General features: G+C 36.3%; 2 protein-coding genes across 4 annotated transcripts in view; both read right to left on the reverse strand.

The window, feature by feature from the left end:
- The window catches only part of CTHRC1 (collagen triple helix repeat containing 1), a 403,863-nt gene that overhangs the window by 55,960 nt on the left and 334,849 nt on the right, over window positions 1–13,054 (reverse strand). The window lies entirely within an intron of this gene.
- FZD6 (frizzled class receptor 6) overlaps window positions 1–13,054 on the reverse strand; it is a 33,729-nt gene that overhangs the window by 4,298 nt on the left and 16,377 nt on the right. For 2 of the 3 annotated variants that reach the window (XM_050800689.1, XM_050800688.1), the window contains exons 3-5: window positions 9,769–9,965; window positions 3,046–4,063; window positions 134–282 (exon numbers count right to left, since the gene is read on the reverse strand). In XM_050800689.1, the coding sequence (XP_050656646.1) occupies window positions 134–282; window positions 3,046–4,063; window positions 9,769–9,965 (1,364 nt within the window). The remainder of the gene's footprint in view (window positions 1–133; window positions 283–3,045; window positions 4,064–9,768; window positions 9,966–13,054) is intronic. The other variant, XM_050800690.1, reaches the window with a different exon arrangement.

Below are 13,054 nucleotides of genomic sequence, written 5' to 3' on the forward strand. Positions count from 1 at the left end.
CCAAACTTCAGTTGGCTAATCAAATTGAAATAATAGTTGATATAATGAAACTCTAGTACATTGGTATTTTGGTTCCTTGGTATTTTGATCTGCTTATTTAAAAATCATGTCAGACAATTCAATAGTTTCTTACTCTCTCTTGCGGTTTCGTTTAAAAAACCCAGCCCATTCTGTGCATGTCTTTTTGCTTCCAACCCAGAAGACAGCAGAGATGCCAACAATTAATGTCATCAGGTATTTTATCATAAATAAAGCCAATTCTGGTCGAGCTTTTGCTTTTGCCTACAAAAAAAACAGTGAATAATAATATTTTCAGTGATGCACTTAAAGTGGAAAGAAGTCTATATTATCAATATAAAACGAACGAAAATTATAAATCTTCAACTGTTTCACTAAAAAAGTTTGAAATGATATAATGAAGCATGCTCTAAGTGCAATACATTTTTTATCTAAATGCTGAACAAAGAAGCTTTATGAACCAAATCTCTAGAAAGGGGAAAATACGGAAATATATTTAAGAATAATCTCCTAAATCTTGGCATGATTTCCTCACATTTTTTTCTTGATAGATACAGTAGCCTCTTATAATTGCCAGAATATTTGCCTCTAAATATTTACCTATTTCCCCCCACTACAGTCTACCACAAAAATTCATTTAAACTCATCATAACAACAAATATTTTATAGCTTTTATACATTATTAATATTTATATTATAAAAACTTGGTTAAAGTAAATTAAGTAAAATGTGAAAATTTCCTAAGAATTGAAATTATACTTTTCTTTTAGGCATAAACTTTGAAATTCTAACCTTAAACATTGCACAAGGGTCAAGATATTACATACTCTGCATTTCTTGCCTTTTTGACTTACTAATATTTCTTGGAGACCATTCTGTATCAGTACAAACAGAACTCTTTATTTTATTTTATATTTTTATTTTTATTTTTTGAGATGGGAGTCTCACTCTGTCACCCAGGCTGGAGTGCAGTGGCGTGATCTCGGCTCACTGCAACCTCCGCCTCCCGGTTCAAGCAATTCTCCCACCTCAGCCTCCCGAGTACCTGGGACTACAAGCGCACACAGCCATGCCCGGCTAATTTGTTGTATTTTAGTAGAGACGGGGTTTTACCGTGTTGCCCAGGCTAGTCTTGAACTCCTGAGCTCAGGCAATCCGCCCTCCTCAGCCTCCCCAAATGCTAGGATTACAGGCGTGAGCCACCGTGCCCAGCCAGAGCTCTTTATTCTTTGTAAAGGCTGTTCCATTGTGTGAGTGAACCATAACTTATTCTACTATCCCTATTAATAGATATTTACTTCCAATCTATTGTCATTTGCAAATAATGTTGTAGTGACTATCTTGGTATTATTTAATTTCTCATATTTGTAAGCAAATCTGTCTATAAATTCCCAGAAGGGCAGGATCATCGTACACACATTATAAATCTATACATACTGTGAAATTGCTTCAAGAGAAGGTTGAAATAGCTCCTAATAGCAAAGTCTGAAAATATGTATTTTGCTATTGTCTCACCACACAGTGGTCAGGACACCTTTAGATGTTTGCCATATCATACATGGAAATATAATTTAAGTTATTTTACTATAACTTTTTTCACATGTTTAAGAATAGTTTTTTCATTTTTATTTTCTGTGAATCTTTTCCCTCCTCTTTTCTCATTTTTATATCAGATGGATGGTTTTTTTCTTATTGATCTGTAGCAACTCTTTATAAATTAGAGAAATTAGCTCTTCAACTATGATGTCATATGCAAATAAACTTTCCCAGTTGGTCTTTTGACATTGATTATGGATTGGTTGTTGTTTTTGTTTTGTCACACAGAATTTTAAAAAAAATTTTTTTACTTAGTCAAATTTAGCAATCTTTTGTAATTTCTATAACTACAAGAATATTATATCCTTCTCTACTTGAAGATTATAATTTTCTAATTATATCCTATTATATTTTATAATTTCTTACATAAAACATAATATAAGAAACATAGATCTTAAACTTAAAAACCATAGATCTTAAACTTTTTAGCAGTATGTAATAATTTCCTCTCCCAAACCTTGCCAAAAAGACTGAGGAACCTAGGAGTCATTATTAATATAGCAGGATCACATTAAGACACAGCCCTCTTATTAGGTATATAGTAAAAACAAACTATGGGTAACAGATTATGGACAAGGTATAAGGCAAGTAAAACTAGCATCCCCACATACCAACATAAAAAATAGGTTCCACAATGTTATAAAGCAGTAACTTTCTGAAATATAACCTATTATATGAAATAGTTTGACCTTTCCATTGCATAATTTGATATACTGTGTTGGCAGTGCTCTTATTCAACGCACTTAATACCACACAGAGTCAGGAATAACGTCTAAAATCTATTAAAACAAAACCAAATTTATATTTACAAAACTTCAACTAAAAAGCTTTAAGAAATTTTATATTTTCAGAAATTTACTTTTATTAATTTTAAAAACACCACCCTTATACTAATCATAAGAATCAGAAATAGATAAAACATATTTTGTTACAACTGTGTTTTTTTCAATTGAGAAATGACAGATGAGTCAGGCAAAAAGCAAATTCTGTTTTTGTAAGTATATACTATGTAAAAAGCTGTAAGATAATATGATCAAATTAAATATATCCAAATAAGATTTTTTACTACTAACTAAAAAATTAAAAACAATTGCCAATGCGGCAAAAAGTGACTTCTGTTTTCCTCCCAATGTCAAGGTCTGTTCTTTTGACTCTGCTCTTTATTGCTATTAATCTGCCTTTGCAGCTTAATTTAATTTTTCAGAGAATAAAGGAAGTGCTTTACTACACAACTGAAGCTAAAGCTTGAGGAAGGAAGTCATGAAACATTCACCCCAGTTTCAGTTGATGTGTAGGAAATCCTTACCTATGGCTCTTGTATTTTCTCACCTGAAATCAACTTTTACATCCATGACTAATACAAGTATATTTCCATGGAACATTTTCCACATTAAATGTAAATATAGACATAATCCAAGTGATAGCCTTTACCTGATAAGGACATGGGATATGGTACTGACGACAATGATCAGAGACCCAAGTTATCTCCCAGGTAATCCTGTTCACTTGCTCATAGACGTAACATCCGAGAAGTGTCACTAATGGCACAAGATACAAGCCGCTGAAGACTCCAATTCGAATCATAAATTTCTTTAGTTTTTCTTGGTTCCGGCCATCATGTTGTATGACTTGTCGAACATGATTTAAGGAAATAATGCCAGCTAAAAGAAGAGAGAGCCCAACAAACACACAAAGGCACAGTGGCAAGAGTACAAAGTAGCGAGAAGCATCCAGGTCATAAAGGCCTACAAAGCAAACTCCACTAATGTTGTCTCCTTCAACTTTGTTCATAGCAAGAAGCATAACAGTCAGGAAACCTGGTGTTCCCCATGCAACAGCATGAAACCACACTGCTTTTTGTTCGATGGCTTCACAACTCCATTTTCTTCCTGCAGCTAAGAACCAAGTAATGGTAAGAATCACCCACCACACAGTGCCAGCCATTGTGAAAAAATACAAAAGCATGAACAAAATGGTGCAAGCCTTATTTTGAGACCCTAGGACAACAGTGTCACCAAGTTCTAGCTTCTCATCTGCCTTATTGCAGGCTGTGCTATCGCCTAGCAAAAATCCAATGAAGTACATAAGAGATACAATGCTGTAACAGACAGAGTAATATATAATCGGTCTCTCTGGGTATCTGAATCTTCTAACATCAATTAAAAAAGTAAGGAATGTGAACAGAGTTGCACAAAGACAAAATATTGAAACTATTCCAATAAAACTTTTTGCAAACTCTAGCTCATCGCTTTGAAAATACATGTTGGGGCACGGAGGCGCACATTGGTCAATTCCCAGAAACTTATATCCTTGTCCCCCAGAAGTCTTAAGATGTCTTGGACACCAAAATCCAATGTCTCTTTGGACTTGTTCTGTTTTCTTCTGAGGACCAAGAAATTCTGTGTGTGGATCAAAAGTTACAGGAACAGTCTCATCACAGTATTGTAATCTGTAAAGATTATAAAAATTAAATATATGAAATCAACATTTTTATTGATTCACTATTTTAAGCTATGCTTTCCAACTATAAAATATTACCTTATGTATTCATGATTGATGGGAAGAGATACAAACCTAAATGGATTACAGATAAGAGTTGAGTAGAAATTTTTGAAGTTGACTAAAAACTTGTGGCTGTTAATGGGGCCTCAACACAATAATTTATATTAAATACAAAGCAGGTGAACATGAAAAGGCACTTCCTTGGAAAAAATTAGCCAGTTAACAGTTTTAAAATAATTTCGGTTTTTAAGGCTAAATATTTAAGAATTTATCTTAATTGGTAGCTTCCAGAGAAGTACTGGCTTGTCTCTTTATAGCATATGAAGTATGTCTTTATATCATATGAACTGTCTTGTCTATTCACTTTTATTTTCTCATGCCCATAAGAAAAGTGAAGCAACCATATAACTAAGGCGATGATAACTAAAATGACAGAAACGAAATCCTTCTCTGGATTGACAGGATAGAGTTCAAGTTTTAAAGAAAGGCAAGTATACCAGCAAGAGGTAGGCTGAGGACCAGCTGAATGAAGATCACCATTTTGTTCAGGTCGGGCTCTTTGCCTCCCTTGTTTATGGACAGTCCTGAGTGATAGATGGAGATATTTCCATCTCGTACAGAACTTTATCACTAAGTTGAGTTTGCATATACCAGTATTATTTTGGGGGATCTATAATGGTTTAAAAAGTATTGGAGGTTTTGGCCAGGCACGGTGGCTCACGCTTGTAAACCCAGCACTTTGGGAGGCCGAGGCAGGCGGATAACTTGAGGTCAGGAGTTCAAGACCAGCCTGGCTAACATGGTGAAACCCTGTCTCTACTAAAAATACGAAAATTGGTGACAGGTGCCAGTAATCCCAGCGACTTGGGAAGCTGAGGCAGGAGAATCACTTGAACCTGGGAGGCGGAGGTTGCAGTGAGCCAAGACCGAGCCATTGCACTCCAGCCTGGGAGACAGAGGGAGACTCTGTCTCAAGGAAAAAAAAAAAAAAGTATTGGAGGTTTTAAATGAGAAAGCATTTTAAATATACCTTAGAAAGAACAGACTAAAACATATGCCCATAAAATGAAATACAAAAAAATCATCTACCAGCTTTATTAAAACATAATATTATGTCAATTTTGCTTTATACATTTTAAAATAAAGTAATACAACACTATAGATACAGTGGGGACCCCTTTCTGGTCTTATTTCCTTCTCTCTCTCCTCAGAAGTATTCATTACCACAAATTCAGTTTTTACTCTCAAGCATTTAAAAAAATATTTTTTATTACATTATTTACTAACCATAACCTTATAAAGTATTGTTTTTCAAGTTTTGAACTTTATATAAATGACATCATGCTGTATATAGCATGCTATAACTTACGTTTTAAAATTTAACACTATATTTTCTAGATTTATCCATGTTGACAGATGTGGGTCAACTTTATTCATTTTATCAACTGTATGGTGGTATTCCAGTGTCTAAGTATATCACAATTTACTAATCATTCTTCTATGATGGACTTTTAGATTTTTTCCCATTAAAAGAATTAGGAAGAATATACAATCAATATTCTTGTGCACGACTCTCTGTGTAAGAGTTTCTATGGGAGGGGATTTCCTAGGATGCAGGGTTAAGCATCTGCCATTTTACTATATATTACTAAGTTGTTCCTGAAAATGATTATGTATCTACCAGAAGTGTATAAGTTCCACATAGGTTCTATAGTTTCTTCAGTCTAAAAATAAAACAAAAAGCTAACCAGTTTCTCTCCCCAATTTATTATATGAGGTCTCACTGTATCAGTAGAATAAATTACCAGCCTCCACTGTCTAGAGAACAGGAAAAAAAATTATTAATCAAGACTAATGTGGAAAAGGTCAGTCAGTGAATGGATACATTCATTTACAAGTTAATTGTGCTTAAAATCTTATTTTCTCCACATGAACTCTAATTGCAAACAATCAAGTCCGTCAGTATTCATCATGTTTATTCACTATCATAGAAAAATCCAGATAGAATATTTCTCTTAAATATATGCCTGTATATGCCTGAGATTCTTTTTTTTTTTTTTTTTTTTTTTTTTAATGGAGACTGGGTCTCGCTGTGTTACCCAGGCTGGTCTTGATTTCCTGGACTCAAGCAATCCTCTTAAATAGCTGAGAATACAGCTGTGCAACACCATTCCTAGCTTATGCAAAGAGTTTTATATCCAAAAAAGACGATTCACCTTGCCAAAATATTACATTAACACTGGTCTGAAGGTATATGGAACAAGTACAGTCAGCATTTTGATCTTAACGCAGTAGAATATTTCATGTTATAAAAACATCTGTTAAGCATGTTTGTAACGTTTTCACTTTGAAATGCACTTATTAATTATAAAATCTGTCATAGCATAGTGGCTGAGGTATGGAAAGGCCTCTGATAAATCATATTAGGAAAGTGGTTTTCATGAAATCAAGTCAGCTATACCTTTGAGGAGAAAAAGTTTGACTATCATAATAAAGACAGGAAAATGAGTGTAAGGAAACAAGTATAACAGAAACTAAGGTTCCACAGACTCTCAGGTGGTATGGTGGACATGCACTGCTGTGAGGAAAGAGGGAGAAATGAAGAGAAGGAGCACTATGGGTCAAATGAGTGGAATTCATCTATTGGCAAGCTACCCGAGGATGGCTGGAGCTGGAAGTGAAAACAAAGTTCAGTTTACAAAACTCTTCACGTAGAAAAGAATGTGTCTGTGCTCTGATGAGCTGAGGAAACTACAGACCTCAAAGAATGAACGCACCTTTTTCTTCCAAGGCAAAGGCATTCTCCTGGGGAACCAAGAGCCTAAGGCATGTCATAACCACACAGTTCTGCTGTTTCTCAAATAATAGATGCGGCCTTCATGTTTTTACCACAGTTATGTTAAATCTTTCATTATGCTAGAAATCTTTCAATGAGCTAGATTTTATGTTTTAATCAGAGGTTCCCCTCTTTCTTTGTGTGTGTTTTCAAAGTAAATAAGATGCCACAAAAGCCTGAAGGTCTTATTTATAGAAATGAAAAAATATTCTCCAGTATAGGCCATACTAGAATTATTTTTATGTGCAACTGACCCAAGTAACATTGTATAAAAGGATGTTTATGGGTTTGCTTTATATTAATGGGATATGGTTTAATGTAGGGCTTAAACAATTTTAAAAAATGAATTCTACTTCCCAATTCAATGTATCAAGCATTCTCAAACATGAATAAATTTGATTTAGTTTAATTATTTAAAAACTATCTGTTTCTCAAAAAATCAAGTTACAAAGACCAAAACTCCAACAGAGTTAGAAACTAAGCATAGATGCCAGCGTAAATTTTTTCAAGTTATAACCTCCCCTGCTTTGAAACTGAGTAGGCAATCTCATAATGAAAGAGCAAGTATTTTCTCCATAGGCCTCGCCATCTTCTCATATAAATATAACTTACTTACTGAATCTTCTTCCCTCCACTAAAATGTAAGGTTCATGATGGCAGAAATTTTTGCCTGTTATAACTCTAGTGCCTAGAACAGTCCTGGCACACAGTAAGAGTGCAAGAAATATGAGTTAAATGAATCATCAGTTTTCTCTCCTTTGCTTTTGCTGTCATCATCCTTGGTGACTTGACCAAGAACAAGCCATCCACACTCTGGCTTCTCTGCTATTTAGCCTCCTCATCTCCAGTGACTATCCCTAACCCACAGTGGCCACCCGTAATCAAAGTCACACAGGGAACCCTGCCACAACCTGCAAGTACATACTATCTCCAAAAATCAACTCAAGCATCCTGCCCTTCGTCTGCAAGTTCCTATCCTTGCAATTCATTTTTTAAAAAATTCTCATTATGCCTTAAAAAAAAAAACAAACCTCATTGGGATAGATCTCCTCCAGCTTGTCTCCATACATTAGTTCTTTTCTCTCTTCATTTCGCTCCCCATCCATTTAGACTTTCATAGGCTATTGTTTCAGTAACACCCTTCTCATTATCCTTCATTTTTTAGTGCATCTTTATCTTTGCACTGAATCCATCTGACAAAACCCCAACCACAACTATTTGCCTTCTCTGTGCTTAGTCCCAAGCATCCCACCACAGCTGGAGAAGTTCTCAATAGGCCAGATGAGATCCACAAATTCAGGATCGCCTGATTTACCTGAAATGTTATGAAGCCTCTCTAGTTGACTCATTCTCCTATGCTCCATAATGACCACTTCTCTTGAACACATATCCTTCTTTTCCAGACTCACAACAGAGGACCTCCTTGACTCTTATTATGTCACAATGGAAATAGAAACCATCAGAAAGAAATTCTTGCAACAACTCTTACAAAACACACAAACCTACCTATATCCACAGCCGTCCTATCCTTTCCTACTGGTACAACAGATGTTCCTCCCATCCACGGTCAAAATGTCATCTATGCTTGGGATCCTACCTCCTTCTTAGAAAACTACTATTGAAGACCTCTTCTACCCCATATATGCTTGCTTCTTCCTTTTTCCTAGTAATTCTTAAAATAGTTATTTCCCATTAAACTGATAAACTTTCCTCTTTTATAGCCAACTTCCCTAAGAACTCTGTTTCTGGCTTCACTTTCTCCTCACTCCTTCACCTACTGTGATCTGTCCTTTGCCCCAATCACTCTAGTGAAATAGCATAGTGTAATATTCTTTTTGACTGGCAGCACCTGACATGTCCTCTGCCTTGAATACTTTTTTCCTTCGGGACACACATTTATTATTTGTTTCAGTTATAACCACATGACTGACATCTTGCCAACAGGAATGCATGTGGAAAAGGTGTAACACTTCCCATCTGAGGCACTCAAGAAAAGGTGTGGGTTCTCTACCTTCTCTCTCCCATCCACCTGGCTGACAGAGTTGCAGGATGGAAGTGTCCTGGATTCCTAACAGAAACTGCCACAGAGTGCTGCCCAACCCTCAGGAGACTGACACAGGTGCCATGCTCTATACAGAAGCTCACAGGATCGTGCTACCCATTCCTATCTAAAATATTGAAGACCTCATTGCTTTCAGCATAAAAATATGCAAGATGGGCCCTGGATGGTCTGACTGCTGCTTCTCTCTCCTTCCTTATCTTGCACCATATTCTTTCTTACTCTCATCACTCCAGCTATACTAGTTTTTTAATTCCCTGTATATGCCATGCTCCCTCACTCCCTGTTCAGGCTCTGCAGGGTCTCTGAATAAGCTATTCCCACTGCCCAAAATGCTCTTCCCTCCTCTCATTGCCTAGTTACCTCTGTCTTACCCTTACCCTTCATACTTTAGCTCAACAGTCATTTCCTTCGCTTTTCCCCAGTTTAGGTCAAAGCTATCATTATATATTCTCATAGAACTATCTACCTTTCCGTTGTTGTATCTATCACAGTCATAATTTTGTACTTATTTGCATAATTATTTGATTACTGCCTGTTCCTCTCACCTCACTGTAAGTTCCCTGAGAACAAGAACCGAGTCTGTTTTTTGCTCACCTTTGTGTCCACAACACTTAGCACTATAGTGCCTGGCATATATTAAGTGTGTAATAAACATTTATGGAATTAAATAATGAAAGCCTGTCACTAACATCCCAGAGAGCTAGTACCAGTAGTAAAATACCATTAGTAGCTTTCCATGAAAAACATAATTTACCTGTCACATTCAAGCTCCTCAGGCCATCGGATCCCAAAAGTGTCAATTAATTTTTTGCAATCAGAATATACTTTCTCACAAAGTTTACGACAAGGTGGAACCACATGAATTTGCTCTGTGCAGGTTGGTACAAATGCCTTGCAGAGGAAAGTTTCAATGTTTGGTGAACATTCCAGATTTGCAAGAGGAAGAAAATGCTATTAAAGACATCAAGATACAGTTAGAAAACATTTTAATAATAGATGAATAAAATTAATATATTTACTGTTTAAAGTATATACTTTTTCACTTATACTCCAAAAGAATCTTTAAATCTCCCTCTACCAGACTTATGAACTCTTCATACACAATTTTATTCAATCATATATTTTTCAAGAAGACATGGATTATTCCAGGGAAATCACTTGTCAGAGTCACCAAGAAACTCCACATTGTCAAATCTGATGGTAAATTCTGAATGTTCCTTCTACTCAACTCTTAACAGCAATCGACACAGTGGCTCCTAGCTTCCTCTTGAGGCCCCTTTTGCACTTGTCTTCTAGGACACAAATTCTCTTGGACTTCTAGCTGTCTCATTGGCTGTTCCTTTTCTGGTCCTCTTCCATTTCCCAATTATGATCACTGAAATGCTCCAGAGCTCAGTCCCCAAGACCTCTTCTCTATCTCTACTGACTCTCAGGGGAAACTCATCCAGCCTCCATCTCTACCGTGAACCATAGACTTGAATGAGCATCTGCTCTGGGACAACCCCATTTGGCTGTTAATGGGCATCTCGAACCCAAAGTATGCAAAATACAACTCAATCTCACCCTATCTCTGCCTCCCAAACACTCCATCTCAGTAAATAATGCCACCATTCACCAAGTTGCTCAGGCCGAGAATCTTACAACTTACTTTTTTCTTTCTTTTTCTTTTCTTTTCTTCTTTTTTTCTTTTTTTTTGAGATGGAGTATTGCTCTGTTGCCCAGGCTGGAGTGCAGTGGCATAATCTCGGCTCACCACAACCTCTGCCGCCCAGGTTCAAGCAATTCTCCTGCCTCAGCCTCCCAAGCAGCTAGGACTATAGGCGCATACCACCACACCCAGCTAATTTTTGTATTTTTAGTAGAGACGAGGTTTCACCATGTTGGCCAGGCTGGTCTTACAACTCGTTCTTTACTCCTCTCTTCTTTCATCCCATCTCCAACCCATCAGCAAATCCTGTTGACTCTCCCTTTAAAGTATATTCCAAATCTGACCATTTCTCACTATTACCACCCAATCTAAGCCACTATTGTCTTTCACCTCAACTACTAAACTGGCCTCCTAACAGGTCTCACTACTTCCCACACTTGCTAATCTTACAGTCAATTTCCCAACCAATGTGATTCTTTAAAATGTAAGTGTATCCTTGTTCAAAGACTCCAATAAAATAAATTCCAAAGTCTTTTCCAATTCCCAGGAGCCCTTAAATTTCCGGTTTCCCGCTATGTCTCCAGTTTCATTTCTGGCCACTTTGTCTCTTATTTACTCCATTGCCACTAAACTGGACTTTTGCTTTTCATAGTTTCACATGTGTTTCTGTCTCAGAGTCTTTGCACTGGCTGTTCCCCTCACCTCTTCACCCAGATAGTGAGTCTTGTGCCCTCATTTGAGCATTTGAGTCTCTGCTCAATTCACCTCAAAAAGGCATTCCTGCCCATCCTATCTAAAATTATCCTGTTCTTATCTTTCTCATTACCCTGGTTTGCATTTCTTTTAAGCCCTTATCACTATCTGACATTTCATTATGCACTAGTTTATTTAATTTTTGCCTTCACCACTAGAATGTAAATTCTAAAAGGGAAAGGATTTTTTCTATTTTGCTCACTGCTCTAGCTCCAGTGCCTAAAACAGTGTCTGCTACATGGCCATTTTTCTATAATTACAGAATAAATACATGATTCTCCAAAACAATAAATGAACACTAAAAAAGCATATCAATAAAACATTTCAGAGCATCAAGACAGAGAAGATCATAAATGTTTCCAGAGGGGGGAAAAAAACAGAATACATGTAACTAAATTAAACTGTGAATATTTGATAATATCAGAAGTTAGAAAAAAATGAAAAAATAACTATAAAATTATAAAGAAAAATGCATTTCAACCTAGAATTCTAGATCCACTCAAACATTTAGAGGGTAGACTACTGACATTTTTGGCGCTGTAAGGAATACAAAATTTAAACTTTCAAGCATCCCTGTTTAGGAAGCAACTAGAAGATGTAATATTCCTGAAATAAATTGAAGGAATATATGAATAAACCAGGAAGGAAGATAATATGGGACCCAGGAATTAGCTGATTCAACAGTGAAGAATGACAAGAGAAATTCTCCGTGTGACAACTACAAATCTAGTTCAGAAGCAATCAGAGCACATTTCACAGAAGGGCAGATGGCTGAGGAAGAAAGGTCTCCAAGGGAAAGGAGTGGGGATTGAGATTGACAGATTATATGTTATTTTGAGCACTAGGAAAATTGCTGCCAGGTGTATGACAAGTCTGTTAGGATATCTAAAAACAGTCAGACATTGTTACATAAAAAACAAAGCAAAATACAGCTACTGTGTTAATTGTCTGGAGGGTATTAAAAACATAAATGTACTCAAAGTATACTACCTGACTCAGCAGTATGCAATATTTAATATTTCTAGTAAGGTTATCAGTGACTATTCATTTAATCAAAAACTGTATTAGGAGAAGTAAAAGCGGCAGGGTAAGAGAAATGAATTATCAACTACCCTAATAGGAAAGAATAAACAGAAACAGCCTGAAGTTCTAAACTGATTAATCTATAACCAACAGAGTAAACCTGTTAGTTAGAATGTGGCCTGCATACCAGAGGAACACCTAAAAGAGGTGCCTCTCAAGGGCAGGACTGGGATGTGGATAGAAAAGGTGGGTAAGGACTATTATTTTTCTGTTCAAAGCCTTTTAGTATTGAGGGTTTTCTTTTCCAGCTTTATTCAGGTACAGCTGATGTATGATAAACTGAACATGTATAAAGTATACAATTTGATAGGTTTTGAAATGATTATCACAGTCAAGGTAATAAATATATCCCTCACCATCAGAAGTTTCCTCTGGCTCCCTTGTCATCCCTCCCGCCCTTCCATTCTCCTCAGCCCCTCAGTAACTCTCACGCCTGACAACTGATCTGCCTGCTGTCACTGCAGAGTGGTATTTTCTATAATTTTACATAAGTGGAATCATATAATATGTTTTCTTTTTTGTCTGGCTTCTTTTACTCAGCATCATTGTTTTGTGA

The sequence above is a fragment of the Macaca thibetana genome, chromosome 8, assembly GCF_024542745.1.
Source record: "Macaca thibetana thibetana isolate TM-01 chromosome 8, ASM2454274v1, whole genome shotgun sequence".
Lineage (NCBI taxonomy): Eukaryota > Metazoa > Chordata > Mammalia > Primates > Cercopithecidae > Macaca > Macaca thibetana.